At 47.2% G+C, this 20,488-nt stretch overlaps 1 protein-coding gene across 1 annotated transcript in view; it reads left to right on the top strand.

Annotated features, from left to right (window-relative positions):
• The first annotated feature begins 2,142 nt into the window (after positions 1-2,142).
• The window catches only part of LOC307221453 (IgGFc-binding protein-like), a 30,152-nt gene continuing 11,806 nt past the window's right edge, over positions 2,143-20,488 (top strand). Inside the window, exons 1-13 of the mRNA XM_079985873.1 lie at positions 2,143-2,168; positions 4,727-4,786; positions 8,026-9,261; positions 11,073-11,413; positions 11,935-12,508; positions 12,867-13,471; positions 13,886-14,453; positions 15,301-15,887; positions 16,521-17,094; positions 17,515-17,714; positions 18,173-18,314; positions 18,857-19,197; positions 19,719-20,292. Coding sequence (XP_079841999.1) covers positions 4,729-4,786; positions 8,026-9,261; positions 11,073-11,413; positions 11,935-12,508; positions 12,867-13,471; positions 13,886-14,453; positions 15,301-15,887; positions 16,521-17,094; positions 17,515-17,714; positions 18,173-18,314; positions 18,857-19,197; positions 19,719-20,292 — 5,800 coding nt within the window. The 5' untranslated portion in view covers positions 2,143-2,168; positions 4,727-4,728. The remainder of the gene's footprint in view (positions 2,169-4,726; positions 4,787-8,025; positions 9,262-11,072; positions 11,414-11,934; positions 12,509-12,866; positions 13,472-13,885; positions 14,454-15,300; positions 15,888-16,520; positions 17,095-17,514; positions 17,715-18,172; positions 18,315-18,856; positions 19,198-19,718; positions 20,293-20,488) is intronic.

Below are 20,488 nucleotides of genomic sequence, written 5' to 3'. Positions count from 1 at the left end.
ATAGCATGGTCAGAGCTGTCTCCAGGAACTGCACGTAGCTTGCATTCATAGGATGTCAGTGGGGCCAGATTACATCTTCTCTTGTAATCTGCCTTTAATTGGTTTCAGAAGCAAAATGTAATGAATGTGTGTGTCCTCTCAGCCCTGTACATAAAAACAAGGGTACAAGGGACTAAAATAGGTGTCTCTTTCATCAGAGGCTGAGTAATCCTGAGCCAGCTGCAGAATTTTATTAAATTCAGCGGACTTATTTCACTGCAAAAGTAGGGTTGCCATATTTCAAAAAGTAAAAACCAGGACACCCTGAAAGTTATGGAGGCTCCAACACTGTTGAGCTTCTTTCTTAGGAAAACACTGAAATTGATGAGTTTTTCTTAGGAAAACCCCAAAGGAGGGCATAGGAGAGGTTCAGTGGTTTCAGCTGCCAAAGGATCTTGGGTATCTTTGTACAGTAGATGACAAAGTATGACCCATTAAAGGTATGACCAAGGTGGATATTTCATGGGCAATCCTTATACAGGCTCCTGGAATCACTGACTTTCTCATTTAAAAGTACTTACCAAGTGGTCTGAGGGTTGTATGCTCCTTCTATGTTCCCCTCCTCATTCCCACCCCTTTAAGCCCCCCTCCCTGATGCGATTGCCACTTGCTTTCAGTGCACATTGCGCAGGCCCCCTGAAAGTGGCAGAACTTGATGTTGTTCAGTGGACAGCATTCACCTGTGCTTCATGGAGGCCTGGCAATCCCATAGAATTCAGCTTCCGCTGTGTGCCATAGTCCATTGCTGAAAAACCTTCTCTGAATTTACGCAGAATATTCTGTCAGACATATAGGACCAGGGTGATTTTAAAAATTCAGTTAAATTTCATTCTGTGTGCATGTGTGTGTGTTCTAGCTGCTGTTTATGTTGTGTGGTCAACATTGTACGTGGAAATATTAACCATCTCAAATATGTGTTGGAAGTGTAAGGAAAAGAGGGGGGGGGGACATTTTACCATATGTGGTGGGACTGTAATGAAATTTAAAAGTTTTGGGAAATGATATACAGTGGTACCTCGGGTTACATACGCTTCAGGTTACATATGCTTCAGGTTACAGACTCCACTAACCCAGAAATAGTACCTCGGGTTAAGAACTTTGCTACAGGATGAGAACATAAATTGTGCTCCAGCGGCGCAGCAGCAGCAGGAGGCCCCATTAGGTAAAGTGGTGCTTCAGGTTAAGAACAGTTTCAGGTTAAGAACGGACCTCCAGAACGAATTAAGTACTTAACCTGAGGTACCATTGTACAATGAATTGAAGAAAATGTTCCATCTAACATTTGTTAAGAAACCTGAAGCATTTCTGTTAGGGATTGTAGGAAAAGACTTGCCAAGGAAGCTGAAAAATATCTTTATGTATGCAACAACGGTGGCAAGTGTCCTAATAGCACAAGGATGGAAGAATGAGGATACTCCAACTAAAGAACTTAAGGTGCTACTGGAAGGAATTTTTTAATTTTGTTTTGACTATGGCAGACCAACACGGCTACCTATCTGTATAAAGAACTATGGCAAGAGAAACTGATGGACTATGCAGAATTGGCAAAACTGACACATAAACTACGGGACAAGGATAACTGTGACTTTAAAGAAGAATGGGAACCTTTTACAAAGTACTTAAAGAAGCAACAAAGTGAACTGGACTCCTTGGCAGGCTTTCAATAAACACTCACAAACTTATTTTTTGACAATAATCAGTCAGATAAATTAAGGCTTTATACAATTTTGTAACATGCAGAGAATAGCATCTGTAATGAAACCAGAGATTGGAGCTGAGGGAAGTTGGGGAGGGAGGGTTGTCTTATGGGAGGGAGAAATGGGGCGGGGGGAATTCTGGATGATATGTTTTAAGATAATATGTTTTATTCAAATTCCTAATAAAAATATTTTTTTAAAAAACCATTGTATGTGGAAATATTAGATTCCATTGGGACCCTGTAACTAGAATTCTGTACCCCACCTGGAATGTTAAATTTTATGGATGAATGTTAAAGGATCCAGTTGAACCTGTCTTTCTCTCCAGCCATGAGGAAATGCAAATAACACACTTCTGGGATGAGGATAAAGGGAGCCTATATATGGGGATGAAAATAACTCAATTGCGGGATGCACAGCACCCTTCTGCAGGTGAGTATATGCTAAATGATGGTCATGCCCTGCATTTCTGGATGATTTGAGGATGACCACTGCGGACAACACAGCAAGGCTGGCAGTAGACATTTCCATGTTTGATACTGGAATTAGAAGAAAATGGGAACATCACAACATTTAGTGGGTTTAGATTCTGGACCAAACTAGGGCCAGAGAATCTCTCGCTCTTCAGATGTTGTTGGGCTCCAATATGGCTTGTCCTCATGAACGATGGGAGTTGTACTCCAGCCATAATTGAGTTCAGCTGGGGAATTCAGCATAGATTGAACTCCAGCTGGATCTCATAGAATCTGAGAATGTTTAAACTTTGGCTGGATCATGTTCATTGGTTTTAGCTGCCACCTTGTAAATTTCATCTCAGAATAAAGGGTTTTAGCTTATACAGTGGTACCTCGGGTTACATACGCTTCAGGTTACATATGCTTCAGGTTACAGACTCCACTAACCCAGGTTAAGAACTTTGCTTCAGGATGAGAACAGAAATTGTGCTCTGGCAGCATGGCAGCAGCAGGAAGCCCCATTAGCTAAAGTGGTCTTCAGGTTAAGAACAGTTTCAGGTTAAGAACGGACCTCCGGAATGAATTAAGTACTTAACCCCAGGTACCACTGTACATAGGATCCAGCTCGTAGGGGCTGAGGTCCCTTTACGCCCCCATAAAATATTTGAGGTGGGCCAGGGGCTTGCCATTCAAATGGTGTGCATGTGCCATGTCTTGTGATTGATTATGTGAGGCAGGGCTTACCGCCACCCCCATATTTTATTCAGGTTGGCACCCCTGAGCCTATAGAAGCAAATGCAACAACATAGCTTTATTGGTCTTTTAAGGAGCTACAGGGTTCCTTACTGTTCTCCTTAACTTCCTTTGTCCTTCAGCACAGGCCCATCCTATTTCAAACGAAACTAAACACCCATCTAGCCCAGCAACCTGGTCTCACAGGTCCCAGCAGATGCCTATGGGAAACCTGCAGACAGGACCTGTGTGCAACTGCACTCTTTCCACTTGTGCTCCCCAGGAACTGGTCTCCAGAGGCATATGGCTTATGCTGGTCATGGATGGACTTAACCTTCACGAAGGACACCCTTAGTCTTTAGTCGGGGAAGTCGGCTCTTGTTTAGGGAGGTGGGGATTGGGGAGCCACAATCTAGCCACCACTATAATGGACACCCTTCATTGTTCGCATGGGAGGCAGGGAGGGCCGCCATCTTAGATGGCTTTAAAAGGGGATTAGCCAAATCTACTACATTGTGGCTACTACCCACAATGGTGATGTCAAAGAGACTGTAATTTTGAATTCCAGTTTTGGAGAAACACAGGTGGGCAGAGTGATGGTGTGCTCATATCCAGCTTGCCCGTTTCTCTCAGGCACCTGTTCGGCCACTGTGAGAACAGGATGCTGGACTAGATAGGCCATTGACTCTTCTTAGATTCTTAAGTTAGTCTTCAGGGAGCCTCAGGAGTGTTTTGTTCCTGCATGCCAAGATGGAGAGACTCTTCAGAGATAAGTTCACAGTAACTTTTGGGAGGTGACAGCAGTGTGACACACCCATGGAACATGGGTAGGCAAACTAAGGCCCAGGGGCCAGATCCGGCCCAATCACCTTCTAAATCTGGCCTGCGGACAGTCTGGGAATCAGCATGTTTTTACATGAGTAGAATGTGTCCTTTTATTTAAAATGCATCTCTGGGTTATTTGTGAGGCATAGGAATTCATTCACTTTTTTTTCTTTCCAAAATATAGTCCGGCCCCCCACAAGGTCTGTGGGACAGTGGACCAGCCCCCTGCTGAAAAAGTTTCTCGAACAATAATAAACTAGCCAGGTTTTGTGGTGGCTGATGCCCATTGTGATTGGATCAGCAAAGGCAGGGAGGCTAACAGGCAAAGGCAAAAATATTGACAGATGGAACTGATTGCTGCTAGATTTGTCCCCATCTCCTTCCCTGCAGAGTTCTAGGAGGGAAACCAAGACTAAGAAGGAGGACACTGACAGCCAGGCTTGGTTGCAAATACGGAGGCAGGCAGGCAGGGTCTGGCTGAGGACAGTGCCCCATAAGCTCCAGTCTCCATACCCCATTAACTTACCCCATATGTACCCACTCGACCACTTCAATCGGCAGAATTCTCACTTTTACAGGTGCCGCGTAATACTCACACCACATCTGTAAGAACTTCATTGTTTACTGTGGCAGCACGGAAACGTTGGAACTCCTTGCCTATTGATATCAGGCAGGCTCCTTCACCGTATTCTTTTGGGTGCCTGCTGAAGATACTATTATTTAGGAAAGCCTGTCCAGTTAGTATGAGTTTTAATTTGTTTTAGGCTATTTTATTGTAGCCTTAACTTTCTGTATGTCTTAAATGATGGTTGCATTTTTTAAAAAGTAATAATTCTGTCGCTTTATTTTTTATCTTTTCTGTAAACGCCTTTGAGGTCTTTTTCTACAATCAAGTGGTATATATATCTATATCTGGTGAAATAATACAAAAATAAATAATATCCAAACACGATTTCTTCTCTCTCTTTCCTTGTCCAGCCATGGGGAGGACAAGTTTCTTCCTCATCTGCCTTTGGGTCTGGAACTCAGCATTCTGGGGTGAGTATTAATGAGAATGGAGGAAATGGCTTCCAGCTGAAGAAAACAGGTGGGAGAACAATATGCTTTTGTAATTAGAAGGCAAATAATATTTCTCTCTCTCTCCCAATGGCCTGACAGGCACCTGGGAGCTTCCAAGAGCTCTGGAATGTTGATGTATCAACTGAGAAAAGAAATTGGGGCAGGGGAGGTATAGGGAAAACAGGGAGGCTGCTCAGTTTCCTAGCAGATAAATGTGAGTCAGGGGCATAGCAGGGAAGGCTTGCTGGGGTGAGCGTCCAATGAACATTTTTCTTGGGAGTGTGCTGCTTATGCCACCCTCCCTGAGCCAGCCCTCTGCCATGGAGCTGGCTTGGGAGGGCGGTTGGAGGAGGACACGACAGCCATGCACCCTTCGATCCCAGGCCCTCAAAGGTGAGGCTGGGATTAAAGGGTGCATGGCATCCTTCTCACGCCACCCTCCCTGAGATCCCAGCCTCGCAAAGCGCTGCAGGGCCAGGTGCACTTTGTAAGGCTGGGATCATTCCAGCCTCACAAAGTGGCTCGGGGTTGGGGTTGCTCTGGCTCTGGCTGGGCTAGTGAATGGCAGCTCTGTTTGCCCATACACTCTGCCCCCTGAAATGCGTGCCCCCCAGTCACTGGTGGAGGAAGGTGAGGGTGGGGGGGAATCCCTGGGGGAGGGTGACAAAATCCTCTGGGCGGATCGGTGGAGTGGCGCTCGCCCCCCCACTGCTGTGATCGTGGTGGCGGGTTTGTGGCGGCAGTGCTGTGCACGAATCGCAGCACCAGCGCCACACGTGGATAGCAGCAGTGGTGCCATGCGCAGGTCGCGGAGGTGGGATCGTGGCGGCGCCCCCATGGGCAGATCGACCTGGCCCTACCACTCCGGATGCTGTAACCGGTAGCTATGCCCCTGCCCCCAATGCTATGGAAACACGCTCCACCACTGATGTGAGTATCTGGTAGAGGAGGAGAACTTGGTTTGCAGGGGAAATGTTAGGGGGTTGGGAGAACCCTCTTTCTTTTCTTTTCTTTCTTTCTTTCTTTCTTTCTTTCTTTCTTTCTTTCTTTCTTTTTCTTTACGAAACAGATGCTTTTTTAAAAAAGAAAAACCTGAAGAAAAGAAAAAGCGAAAAAAGAAAATAGTGTACCGCTATTACAATTGTTGTAATAGTGGGACGCAGGTGGCGCTGTGGGTTAAAGCCTCAGCGCCTAGGACTTGCCGATCGAAAGGTCGGCGGTTCGAATCCCTGCGGCGGGGTGTGCTCCCGCTGCTCGGTCCCAACGTCTGCCAACCTAGCAGTTCGAAAGCACCTCCGGGTGCAAGTAGATAAATAGGGACCGCTTACCAGCGGGAAGGTAAACGGCGTTTCCGTGTGCGGCTCTGGCTCGCCAGAGCAGCGATGTCACGCTGGCCACGTGACCCGGAAGTGTCTCCGGACAGCGCTGGCCCCTGGCCTCTTAAGTGAGATGGGCGCACAACCCCAGAGTCTGTCAAGACTGGCCCGTACGGGCAGGGGTACCTTTACCTTTACCTTTTATTACAATTGTTAACAGTTAAAAATGACCATTTTTAACCTACTGCCTTTTGTATAAATGACTTCCAAATTTCAGTATACTTGTCATTGCAGAGTCTATGTCTATAAGCAACCCATTCATAAATGGGAAGTGAAGTCAGGTCTTCAATCCATTGAATAAATGGAGCTTTATATTTATCTTTCCAATGCAGCATTATCAGTCTTTTGGCCATAGAGAATCCATTTATGCTGTCTGGTTGTCAAATTCCCTACAGTAGGCATACAGTTCAAAAGAATATTATCCTTTGAAAATTTTAGCTTTTTCCACACAGTCATATTTATATAATCCATGACTTCCCCCCAAAACTTACTAAGTATAGGACATTATAAAAACATATGTTATAAAGAAGCATTACACTTATTACAGCTCCAACAAAATGATGTCTTAGGCAATCCTTTTCTATACAAATGTAGTGGGGAGTCCGATAACTTCTAAATATTATTTTCTGTTGTATAAGTTGTAACATAAGGTCCCCTGATGCCCTTATGTTAAAACACTCCAGTTATATAGGAAACGTAGGAATCCCCAGTGCTTTCTCTCTTTTTTTGCTAATAATAATAATAATAATAATAATAATAATAATAATTTTTATTTATACCCCGCCCTCCCTGGCCAGAGCCAGGCTCAGGGCGGCTAACACCAATAAAATCACAGTAAAACCCCAATTTAAAATACAGGTTAAAATGCAATTTAAAATGCAGCCTCATTTTAAAGTAGCTGATAAATCAAGACCATAAGGGGAGGGAAACATAAGAGTCAGAACGAGTCCAAACCAAAGGTCAGGCGGAACAGCTCTGTCTTGCAGGCCCTGCGGAAAGATGTCAAGTCCTGCAAGGCCCTAGTCTCTTGTGACAGAGTGCCGGGGCCAGTGCTGACCCTGGCCCTAGTTGAAACCAGTCTAACCTCCTTGAGACTCAGGACCTCCAAAGTGTTGTTATTTGTGGACCTTAAGGTCCTTCGCGGGGCATACCAGGAGAGGCGGTCCCATAGGTACATGGGTCCTAGGTCGCATAGGGCTTTAAAGGTCAAAACCAGCACCTTAAACCTAGGTAGAAAAAAAAGGTGCTGGAATTCACTCAAAAGACCAACCCCAGAGCCAAACGAGGATCTCTTTGGTGTTCTGGGGAGAGTCTCCTTGCCAGCCAGAGACTTGTTGAGGCTCCTCAGCTGTGGCATGGGGAGCCTTCTGTGCCTCAGCTGAGCAGCTTACTGAAGCCCCATGCCCCTCTGGCTCACGTCTAGATGTAGGATAGAGAAGGGTGTGTGAGCAGGCGTAGAAACTGGCCTACTGTGGAAGGGTAAGAATACATTTGCTGCTCTGCCCACATTTGCCTCTGGCCCAGCCCAGCCTGCCCTGGGGCCCTCAGAAAGTTGCCTAGAATGAAATGTGGCTCTTACAAATCCTTAGAAATGAACACATGAGAAATTGATGTGGACCAGAGCCATCCATTTCTACCGCAGTGGGAGTACACAGCCCTTGTCCTGGCTAGATGAAGACCTGGACGAGAGCATTCATTTTAGGGGGCAAGGGAATACATTGAGAGGTTGATATTGCAAACAGAAGGCTGGAGGAGACTGAAATCATTCTAACTCAGCATGTCTAACCTTACAATATCCTTTACCACCCTCTTCTTCACTCTCTTTTCTGCCTGCCCTTATAGTTACCTGCCTTGGTAGGAGCTTTGGGACACATTTTGCCACCTCCTTTATGCAGAATTTTGACCAGCAAGGCAAGCTGGAAGTGCAGATCATCGCTTACTCTGACTCGACCACCGTGACAGTCTCTGTCCCTTGTGAAGGCTGCTCGCAGGAAGAGAACTTTGAAAGAAGGCTCACTGTCGATAAGGGGAAGATGGTGCAAGTTGAGCTCCCAAATTTTGTGGAAATCATCGGCAGCAAAGTTTTCTCTAGCGTTGTCCAGATCCAGTCAGACAAAGATGTGTCGGTGGTGTCCTTGAGCTCCAAGCCTTACAGCACAGAAACTGCTCTGCTCTACCCTGTGAGCAGTTTAGGGACTGAGCATTATGTTGTGGGTCCTGCCATAGGCCCTACAGGATATTTACAAGAGTTTGCTGTCTTAACCACCCAGGGACCTAATGTGGTCGATATCCACCTGACGAGCACAACGACCTTCAATGGGCAAACATACACCGCAGGAAGTAAACTGAGTGTGACACTAAATGCTTTCACTGGAGTCCAGTTGCAAGGAAAAGGTGATCTCTCCGGCACTAGGATTGTCTCTCAGCTACCAGTGGCTGTCCTGTCCGGCCATGCCTGTTCGTGGAGGTACACTAAATGCAACCATGTCTTTGAGCAGCTCCTGCCCGTGTCCAACTGGGGGAAGACGTTTGTGGCCCCTCCTATACCTTGGCAGACCAAAACTGACACCCTTTATGTCTCAGCATCCCAAGCCACCATCCTGAACTACCAGAGCGGTACATCAAAGCAGACGATAAGCCTGGGAGGTGGGCAGATCCAGAAGATTCAGATCTCACCCCAAACCCCAATCTACCTCTCAGCCGATGTTCCGATACAGGTGCTCCTCTATAGTAATGGTGGGAGCACCCAGTCTTTTAGCTACGACACCTTCTTGATAGGGATTCCAGACATTGAAAGTTACAGCCTCTCGTACAATGTGAATGGGCAAGTCGGCTTTAAGAACTCTATTCTTTTGGTGGTGAAGAGTTTGGAGACTGGTGGTCTCACGGTGAATGAGAATCTCCTGAGTGGAGTGAAGTGGAGTCCAGTTCCTGGCTCAGAGTACTCTTGGGGGAGCTATGACCTGCCAGATATACTTGTGCCCTACATAGTGGCAAACCCCCTGTCCCATTTTTGCGTCATCAGTGTGGGCATTGCAAATATGAATGGCTATGGGTCTTGTGGTGCCGGCAGAGACCGTAAGTAGAAGGTTCCAAAGCTTATCCATGTGTTTGCTGTCTTTTTATCCTGCTTTTAAGACAAGGAATAATAATAAAATACATGAGGGCTCTGACAAAGAAAGGGAAGCAGAGGGAAAAGTTAGAAAGGGCAGATTGGTTCCTCAAGGTAAGAGCAAGGTAGGGAGTTACAAGAGAGTGCTTATATCCAGTTCAGACCAGGCACATCTTCCTTTGCTAGCAGTGGCAGCCAGAGTCCATTGGGACTGGTGGAGATAGAAGGCAGAGAGGTCAATAGTAGGTGGAGTTGAATCAATGACAGGTGGGGCAAGCTAACTCGAGGTTAGTCCCCATCCTTCTCGCTTCTGAGTTATACAAATGCTACACTGAGAGTAAGGAGGAAGGTGACACTCAGAGCCATCCTCTGGACTAGATGCAATTAAGAATGGATGCAAGTGGAAGCTGGCTGAGGGAAGACTCAGGTTGGCGGGGCAATGACCCTTGTGCCCCACTAGGTCAGCCAACACTCTAGTGTTCTTTCTTCAATAGCAGTTGATGGCTCTTGTTCCTTTGGCCAATGGTTGGGGTTAGGGTGTCTTTCTGTTCCATTCTGCAGTTCCAGGACCACAGACAGGTAGAGCTGAGCACAGTGGTACCTTGGTTGTCAAATGGCTTGACTCTCGAACACATCAACTCCTGAATGCCGCAAACCTGGAAGCAGGCGTTCTAGTCTGCAAACATTTTTTGGAAGCCGAACGTCTGATGCTGCTTCTGTGGCTTCCGATTGAGTGCAGGAATCTCCTGCAGCCAGTCGGAAGCCGTGCCTTGGTTTTCGAATGGTTCTGGGAGTCAAACAGACTCCCAGAATGGATTAAGTTTGACAACCAAGGTGCCACTGTATGCTTTAAGGTAGGGAGGGGGGAAGCAAGCACCCGTTGCTTCTTTGGCTGATTGATGGGGCCAGGTTGTTCTTCCCCCTGCCTTGACTTTCTTCCTGGCATGCAGATGCTACAGCCTCTCAGTAGCCTCAGGACCCTTCTGTTACCAATTTCCAGAAGACAACTCAAAAAACTTGAACCCTATGTAGGGATTCAAGCTGCAGAGAGTGGGAGGACATTCAGAAGTGGGTAGCACCCCCCTCAGCAATAAAATGGCTACACATACAGCTGTGGGACCCCTGCTGCCAGTGCCAGGTTCATGGGGGAGGGCAATTCACTTGGGCTTCTAATCTCAGTCAATGCCCCCATTACGAGTAAGAGGGAAAAGAAATGTCTTCTGTTTAAATCAGGGATGAGAAATCTGTGTCCCACCAGGTGTCATGGGCTCCAGTTCCCATCATGCCTGACCATTGGCCTTGCTTGTTATGGTTGATGGGACTTGGAGTCCAAAACCATAGAGAGGGCCAAAGGTTCCCCATTCCTAGTATAAATAACGCCTAGTCTCACTAAGCAGGAGCAGCACTAGGGGGCAATGTGGTGCAGGTATCAGTCATTGATTGTAGACCTATAGTAAGATTTAAGAGATTTGACCCCATTTGCTTGCAATAATTTTTATTCTCCTCATTTATTTTAAAAATAATGCTCATAATTTTGAAAGCAACTGAGTTTAGGGATAGTAGATGAAGCAATGTGCAATACGGCAGCCAAGTTAAAAAGTTTCCATTGTTGCGATAATATTAATCAGCATGTTTAATTTAATAGTTTCAAGATCTGAAAAAGTGTTTGAAACTAAAAATATGAAGCTTTTCTAAATCTTCAAAGTGGTAGCAAACTTTGTATGAATTCTAATTGGTTCAGAGTGCTGGCAAATAACTTCCTCCCTCCTGTCCTTAGCTGAACCAGAACTCACCTGTAGCAATGTGCTGTGCCGAAGAGGCATGGTGTGCAAGATGATAAATGGTCAACCGCACTGTGTGCCATCCTCTAATGCTACCTGCTGGGCAATGGGTGACCCGCACTACAACACTTTTGACGGACGCAAGTATGACTTCCAAGGCACTTGCACCTATACTATTGTCAAGACACGTGCTGAAACCTTTGGACTCCCATCTTTCCATATCTTTGCCAAGAATGAAAACCGGGGGAACAAAGCAGTGTCCTATGTGACTGTGGTGACAACTGAGGTTTATGGGTATACCATCACCATGACCAGATCAGAAATTGGTTTTGTACAGGTGAGTATTGATCGATTCAGAGTTGATTCAGAAGGCAAGTTCAATGCCACTTACGAGTTCATGACGGCCATGTGAGCTGATGGTTACTGTACATGTTCAAGTTGTAAAACAAAAGACTGGTGACATTTTTAGACCCTGCCATCTTGACCTATGAGACATCTTTACATATAAGCCACCAGCAAATTTTTACCCGGCATTGCTAGGGAAGCAGAAGAAACCAAAGGATCAGTGCAGCTTCTAAAGGTTCCTTCCATGATTCAAAATGGCAGCCACTCATATCCAAAGAAAGAGGAAAACCTGAGGAACAATCTGAGGAACAAACATGTCCAATTTGGTTCAAATCCATGCAGTTTTTAAGGTTCATGGCATCCAGATGGTGTCCAATCGTATCCAAAAAGAGCCAAAACTTGTAGCCCAATAGATGGAGAAGCAGGCTTAGCTTAGTTTAGTTTAGCTTCTGCTGCTACACATGAGCAAAAGGTGATTTTACCCTCTTGTGTCTTTCTTCCTCTGTAATACAGGTCAATGGTATCCGGGCACACTTGCCCATTTATCTGAAGGGTGGGAGCTTGCAAATTTTGCAGGTTGGCACCTCTGTCATACTTTCCACGGACTTCCAGCTGAAGGTATCTTACGACTGGAGTCACCATCTCCGTGTCACCATCAGCAGTGCTTATCAGGAGGCTGTCGGTGGCCTATGTGGGAATTATAATGAGAATCCCAGTGATGACCTCGAAACCCCTGCAGGCACCACAGCCCCTAACATCCCAGCCTTTGGTGAAAGCTGGGTGGTGACGACTATTGGCAGCCTTTGCTGGCATGATTGCAATGGGCCATGTAAGCCTTGTGAATCCGATCAGGCCCAGAAGTATGAGTCAGAGGCCTACTGTGGTCTGCTAACCAAGGTTTCCAATGGCCCCTTTGCTTTTTGCCATGCCACGGTGCCCCCCACAATCTACTTTACAAACTGTGTGTTTGATGTCTGCTCCACCGAAGGCAACAAACAGTCCTTGTGTGATGCCCTGGGAGCCTATGCCGATGCCTGCCAGAGCGAGGGAGCCCAAATTGGTGACTGGAGAAGGGACTCTGGATGCTGTGAGTATGCAAAGCAAGGAAAAGAAGGGGATGAACTAACTGAAGGGGGCCTTGTTTCAGATGGGGGTCTTAAAGGTGAGCGGTCTCCTAAATAACAAGCCACCGTTGCCAGGATTTTCTAGGGGAAATCATAATTCTTAAAGTGGTCTAAAAGTGCTATGAATGCATAGTGGGGATGTGATCCAATATAAATGCACAGTAGTGCATTCAGTGTAGGGACTGGGTGGCAGGGCAGAAGACCAGGCTCTCATTCTCAAGATTTGTATTCAGAATACATCTGCTGTGTTAGTCCATGTTGCCAGTAGGGTCAACATAACATCACCACTGTGACCCACCCAACCCCTTCTCTTCCCTACAGATCTGGAGTGCCCTCCGAACAGCCAGTACCAAATCTGCGGAACAGCCTGCCCAGCCACCTGCATGGATGACCAAATTCAAGGGCCAAAGCTCTGCCCAGCTGTGTGTGTCGAAGGCTGCCAGTGCCTTGAGGGTTTTGTGCTGAGCCAAGGATCATGCATCCCCAAGAGCAGCTGCGGTTGTCTGTACGAAGGGCGCCCCTATGCCCCCAATGAGGCTTTCTGGGCGGATGACATGTGCCAGAAGCGTTGTGTGTGCAACCCGGCCAGGAGGGTGGTGGAGTGTGCAGCGAGTGCTTGCAAACCAACGGAACGGTGCCAAGTGGTCAAAGGCGTGCGGGGATGCTATCCGACTGGGAACAGCACCTGCTCTGCATCTGGGGATCCCCACTACTTGAGCTTTGACAAAAAGAGATTTGATTTCCAAGGGCCCTGTGCCTATGTGCTTGCTGAGGTTTTCAATGGACCCTTGGAATTGGAAGGGTTCAGCATCTATGTTCAGAATGAATACCGGGGAAATACTGCTGTGACCTGGACCCGGAGTGTTCAAGTCAACGTGTATGATGTTGAGATTATAGTCAGCAGGCAATATTCTGGCAAAGTCTTGGTAAGTCTGGCTAACAGTGGGATATCATTATGGTTATGATTAGTCCCCTCTGGTGCAATTTGAAGAGGACTGTTGCGTTGTGGCCACTGTCCACTGGCTGAGAGCCAACGAAAACTAATTCTGACCACATCCTCCTTCCTATTAAGTTGTGGAAGGACTACACTAGGGCATATACCAGTGGGAGTTTGGCTTTCCAACCAGGCAGGAGCACTCAAGGGGGGTGCAAATTGGGGGCTGGGGCTGGGTGTGTGAACACAGAAAGGTCAAAGGTGTCAGATAGAGACTTGCACGGCCACACTAGACCCCTGGACTGGAGTTTGCCACACCTCCTGTTGAGATGATGGGGGTGGGAAACAAGAGCTCCAAATATCCTTTTCATTTTTTCAACAGCAGCATCTTCTCCTGTCTTCCTAGGTCGAAGGCTTGCTAACCTTCCTTCCCTATAGCGCAGCTGGAGGAAGAATCAAGTTATATAGGAGGGGCCAGGATGCTGTGATTGAGACTGACTTTGGCCTCGTGGTGACCTTTAACTGGGACAGCAAGGTGTCAGTCACGGTGCCCAACACCTATGCCGACATCCTGCGTGGCCTGTGTGGAAACTTCAACGGGAACCCTGAAGATGATGCCCTTGTGCCTGGGAGCATTCTCATTCCCGATAGGCCAGTATTTGGCGGCAGTGGAAATGAGAACATTGACCCAAAATGCAAGGAGATAGTGGACCCCAAATGCCCAGGGATGGAAGAATTAGCTGCCCAGCAGCGTGCAGCAGGCCAGGAATGTGGGCTTATTGTGGCCAAGGATGGGCCCTTCCGGGAGTGCCATGGCCAGGTTGACGAAGAGGGCGCCTTCCAAGATTGCATTTACGACTATTGTTTCTACAAGGGACGCTATGCCTTCATGTGTGCGGCCATCGCCAGCTATGCCGCAGACTGCCGAGCTGTTGGGGTCACCATATACCCCTGGAGGTCTGCAACCTTCTGCCGTGAGTGCTCCATTGTTTGAAGCAGTTCCTCCTGGGAAGGGCAAGTTCATTTCCAGCAGAATCTAGGGGCAGATAATAAGAGGAGGGAACAGTGCAGATAAAAGAACAGTTTAGAAACAGGGGAGAAGAAAGGAGAGAAGAAAGAGGTAACTCTCCAAGCCCACCAGACAGTCTTTCATCATCTCCCTTCTATGTTTCCCTTTTAACAAAGAAATCACGCTCAAATTGTCTATATAAACGCACACGCTCACACGTTTAGTCAAATAAATGTCTTGCCCAGGCTACAGGGCTTAGACAGATCCAAGCAACCATCCTTTAAAGTTGCAAAAGTTCATAGTCCAATTCAAAATACAGTGTGCTCTCTGCTGGAAAAGTGTGACAGGAAGATTCCACATTCTATTGTTCCCCCTCCTGCCAGAAAAGGTGAGAGAATATGATATCAAACCATCCCCTGTTTGTGACTCTAGCAACCATGCACCTGTGATGTGGCTTCACATCGATCCTCTCTTAGCAGTGATGGCAGGATTCGTAGTGAGCAAGGCAGTTGGAGCCAGAAACAATGAGAAACGGAGACAACAAATTCTAGTTTTCTCCCCATCCTCCTCCTTGCAGGGTTTTATGGGGCAACACAAAGACTTAGGGGAAGTAGGCAGGCAGCTATTGCCACCCACTGCAATGGCTGGAAGTAAGAAGACACTCAGGTGGGGCTGGGTAAAGCCAGGCCGGGTTTGGTGGGGCAGGTCCACATTGTCCCGAATGGACCAGCCTCTACTGCTTTGTAAATGCAAGATTTGAACGAGACCACTAAAGCATAACATTGGCTAACCTCTCTGTTTTGCACTTGCAGCCCTACCCTGTCCGCTCAACAGTCACTATGAACATTGCGCCAAGGCCTGTGACCAGACCTGCAGCAGCCTGCATGTCCCGCCTCAATGCCCGGAGAAGTGCGAGGAGGGCTGTGTGTGCAATGAGGGCTTCGTCAAGAGTTCTGACACTTGCGTCCCTATGTCTGAGTGTGGCTGCTTCTACAAGGGACGCTATTATCCAGCCTTGGAAGATTTCTATCCAACTTGCGAGGAACGTTGCAGGTGCCAGGCTGGTGGAAACGTGGTGTGTGTTACCGCTCCCTGCACCCCCAATGAAGAATGCAAAACGGTGGAAGGGTACCGCAAGTGCCACGCAGTTGGAAATGCCACGTGCTCGGTGGTTGGTGACCTCTATCTGTCCTTCGATGGCCGAATCATTAACTTCCAGGGCACCTGCACTTACTTCTTGACCAAGCTGCAGAAGCCAACCCAGAGCTTGAAACCCTTAGTTGTTATTGTCAAGAATGAGCCTTGGGGCAATGGGGAGATCACACTTCCCACGATGGTCTATGTGGAGGTCCTTGACAGGCAGCTTGTTTTGCTGGGGAACAACTGGGGAGTAGTGCTGGTGAGTCTCTTCATGCTGCCAAATCGACAAGCTTGGTGGGGTGGGCGTTCATCTCCTACTCACTCTGTAACCAGGATCAGGTCACCTGCTAATCATCCTGAGATATTTCCCTAAGGGTTAGAAGATTGTTTTGGAGATAATTTGCTCATCATCCTTCTTTTTGGTCCAGAGTAGAAGCAGTAGTTTTCACACACATAACTACTGTGTGAATGGTTCTAAGAAGTCAATTGCAGATTTGGTAGCCTGATCCAAGTTTGCACCCTAATGGGTGAATATGTGCAGTAGGGAAGTCTTACACATCATCATAATCACCTCCACGCACTGCTAAACTTTCAATCTGAATCATCCCCACCCTGTGTTTGCTCCTTGCATTGGAAAAGAGATTCCATTTGAGTGAATGGAAGCTTTTCTTCTCTAGCCCAACAGAAATAGCAGCTGCAGATGACCCATCCTGTTTCGGGACTATGACAAAGCGCAAAAATGTTAAACACCCTACCTCTCTCGCCGAGGTCCATTCCATATGAGCTTGCAATATATTTTCAAGTAGCCAGCTGCTAATTGTGTGAATGGCATCTTGGCTAAGGATTGCATAGCACACCATACTCAGTAGGACAATCCCCTTTATTTATCCAGGTGGATGGAGTATTGCAGCGCCTACCTGTGAATATTTTGTCTGGGGGTCTCAGAATCTTTCAGCACGGGATCAGTATCACAATAGACTCCACCTTTGGCTTTGCACTGACCTACGACCTGTATTCCCACGTGAGGGTCACTATTCCCAGCATCTACCAGGACTACGTAGGCGGCTTGTGTGGGAACTACAATGGAGACCAGAGTGACGATCTTCAGCTCCCTGATGGCACCGTGGTCACTGATGTGAATGAATTTGGTGCCTCCTGGAAAATTCCAGTCGTTGGCGTACCCTGCACGGATGGGTGTGGTGCAGAGGGCTGCTCAGTTTGTGCGGAGGAGGAGAAAGAAGCTTTCAAACAGCCCAGCTCCTGTGGGCTCCTCACTGCATCCAATGGTCCATTCAGTGCATGCCATGCCATAGTGAACCCCGAGCCATATCTGGACAACTGCATCAATGACCTGTGTGTAGGAGGTGGTGACCAACAGATTCTGTGCCAGAGCCTCCAGAGCTACATGAAAGCCTGCCAGGAGGCCAGGGTCACTATTGAGCCTTGGAGAAGTGCAACCTTCTGCCGTGAGTACCAAGAGACCCTTGATTCTGCTTTCCCTTCTTTCCAGTGGTGCTTGGTACCCACTGAGACAGGCAAGGCACAAGGCGGGGAAACTAGCAGTAAGTGGTGCCTGGGGCAATGACGGGCAGAGCCATTGCCGACTTGTTGTAAGTAAAAAGGTGTTGTAAGCAAGCAAGGACCACTTGGGGGCCGGCAGAGGTTGTTGGGCTAGCATCTCATCATCTCTAACGGATCAACCTCCATTGCTTCCTTCCACTTCTCCAAGGGGTAAATCTCATTGGTGCTGTGACCTGGTCTTTTTGTTGACTAGCATTGCTCTGGCCAGCATCACATATGCCCATCCAAAGCAGGCAGGTTTAATTCTGCTGCTTCTGCTATATGAGGGACCCACCGATTAACCCTCTGTGTCCTTTTTCTTGCAGCCGTGACTTGCCCTGCCAACAGTTATTATACCACTTGTTCCAACATCTGTGAAACCAACTGTGCTGGACTGACTGACCACATTCGATGCCCGGAATACTGTGTCGAGGGCTGCCAGTGTGATCCTGGCTTCTTCTTTGATGGTCTCAAATGCATCTCCTTGGATGAGTGTGGCTGCTTTGAGCGTGGCAGATATTTCCCGGTATGTGGAGAGGGAGGCAGTGGTGGTGATGGGGACAGTATTGGATTGCCTATACACAACCCTTTTTGTCAGCCATCTCTGGTTAAACTATGGAATTCACTCCCACAAGAGGCAGTGGTGGCCACTAACTTGAATGGTTGTGAAAGAGGATTAGACATATTTACGGAACAGAAATCTATCCATGGCTATTAATCACAATGGCTAGCTTCTATCTCTGCTGCTGGAGCAAGAATGTTGTTGTACTCAGCTCTGGCTTGCAGACTTCCTCTATGGCTTCTTGTTGGCCACTGTGAGAACAGAATTCTGGTCTCGATGCCCAGTGGCCAGATCAAGCCCGGCTAGTTTTACATTTTCAATGGTGGTTTCCTTTACTATGGAAATCTTTTTTTCCAAGTGGTTCTAGGCTGTGTTCTCTGACCCTTTCCCCCCTTATGCTATTGTTATCTCTTGATCCCTAGCCTAATGAACCTGTGGTGCTCAATGACTGCAAGGAGAAATGCATCTGCACTGCAGCTGGAGGGTTCAGGTGTGAGGCCATCACTTGCCAAGGAGAAGAAACTTGCGAGGTGATCGATGGCGTCATGCAATGCCACAAGAAAGGTGACTTGTGATGATTACTTTTCTCCATGAACAGAGGGATTTTTGGATTCCCTGTATTCTCTTGGATTCCTGCGAAATAGGCAAGGAGTGCTGGGCATTATGAATTCAGCCCTCCACTGGTGGCAATGGGCACTTCCTTTGAAACGTAAAAAGCACTTTCAGAGAGGCAGTATTTGTCAAGACTGTAGCAGCACATAGAGACAGAATTGAACATTCCCTCCCCACGGTTGCAGAACTGTGTTGGCCTCCTCAACGCTGCTCTGCAGGGAACAGTGATTCATTGTAGTCTTATAGCAAGTTGTGAGAGATGTGACCCCCTCATCTGTTTGCTTGCAGAATTTTTAAATTATTATTCTCTTCTTTCATTTTTAAAGTAGGGTTTCCAATTCTGAATCCCTGCATTTAGGGATATTAGATGTAATAGTGTATCAGAAGTTAGAAACCTGATATTCTTTCAATAATATTAATAATGAAGATGTAGGAAGCTTTCCCTCAGCTCCAATAAGTTTACAGGCAACTAACTTTCTCCCTCCTGTCCTTAGTTGTACCACCACCCAGCTGTACCATTGTAAAGTGCCGAAGAGGCATGGTGTGCAAGATGATAAATGGTCAACCGCACTGTGTGCCATCCTCTAATGCTACCTGCTGGGCAATGGGTGACCCGCACTACAACACTTTTGACGGACGCAAGTATGACTTCCAAGGCACTTGCACCTATACTATTGTCAAGACACGTGCTGAAACCTTTGGACTCCCATCTTTCCATATCTTTGCCAAGAATGAAAACCGGGGGAACAAAGCAGTGTCCTATGTGACCGTGGTGACAACTGAGGTTTATGGGTATACCATCACCATGACCAGATCAGAAATTGGTTTTGTACAGGTGAGTATTGATCGATTCAGAGTTGATTCAGAAGGCAAGTTCAATGCCACTTACGAGTTCATGACGGCCATGTGAGCTGATGGTTACTGCACATGTTCAAGTTGTAAAACAAAAGACTGGTGACATTTTTAGACCCTGCCATCTTGACCTATGAGACATCTTTACATATAAGCCACCAGCAAATTTTTACCCGGCATTGCTAGGGAAGCAGAAGAAACCAAAGGATCAGTGCAGCTTCTAAAGGTTCCTTCCATGATTCAAAATGGCAGCCACTCATATCCAAAGAAAGAGGAAAACCTGAGGAACAATCTGAGGAACAAACATGTCCAATTTGGTTCAAATCCATGCAGTTTTTAAGGTTCATGGCATCCAGATGGTGTCCAATCGTATCCAAAAAGAGCCAAAACTTGTAGCCCAATAGATGGAGAAGCAGGCTTAGCTTAGTTTAGTTTAGCTTCTGCTGCTACACATGAGCAAAAGGTGATTTTACCCTCTTGTGTCCTTCTTCCTCTGTAATACAGGTCAATGGTATCCGGGCACACTTGCCCATTTATCTGAAGGGTGGGAGCTTGCAAATTTTGCAGGTTGGCACCTCTGTCATACTTTCCACGGACTTCCAGCTGAAGGTATCTTACGACTGGAGTCACCATCTCCGTGTCACCATCAGCAGTGCTTATCAGGAGGCTGTCGGTGGCCTATGTGGGAATTATAATGAGAATCCCAGTGATGACCTCGAAACCCCTGCAGGCACCACAGCCCCTAACATCCCAGCCTTTGGTGAAAGCTGGGTGGTGACGACTATTGGCAGCCTTTGCTGGCATGATTGCAATGGGCCATGTAAGCCTTGTGAATCCGATCAGGCCCAGAAGTATGAGTCAGAGGCCTACTGTGGTCTGCTAACCAAGGTTTCCAATGGCCCCTTTGCTTTTTGCCATGCCACGGTGCCCCCCACAATCTACTTTACAAACTGTGTGTTTGATGTCTGCTCCACCGAAGGCAACAAACAGTCCTTGTGTGATGCCCTGGGAGCCTATGCCGATGCCTGCCAGAGCGAGGGAGCCCAAATTGGTGACTGGAGAAGGGACTCTGGATGCTGTGAGTATGCAAAGCAAGGAAAAGAAGGGGATGAACTAACTGAAGGGGGCCTTGTTTCAGATGGGGGTCTTAAAGGTGAGCGGTCTCCTAAATAACAAGCCACCGTTGCCAGGATTTTCTAGGGGAAATCATAATTCTTAAAGTGGTCTAAAAGTGCTATGAATGCATAGTGGGGATGTGATCCAATATAAATGCA

The sequence above is a fragment of the Podarcis cretensis genome (assembly GCF_951804945.1).
Source record: "Podarcis cretensis genome assembly, chromosome: 8".
In the NCBI taxonomy this organism is placed as follows: Eukaryota; Metazoa; Chordata; class Lepidosauria; order Squamata; family Lacertidae; genus Podarcis; species Podarcis cretensis.
This window is presented reverse-complemented; position numbering and strand designations above follow the sequence as displayed.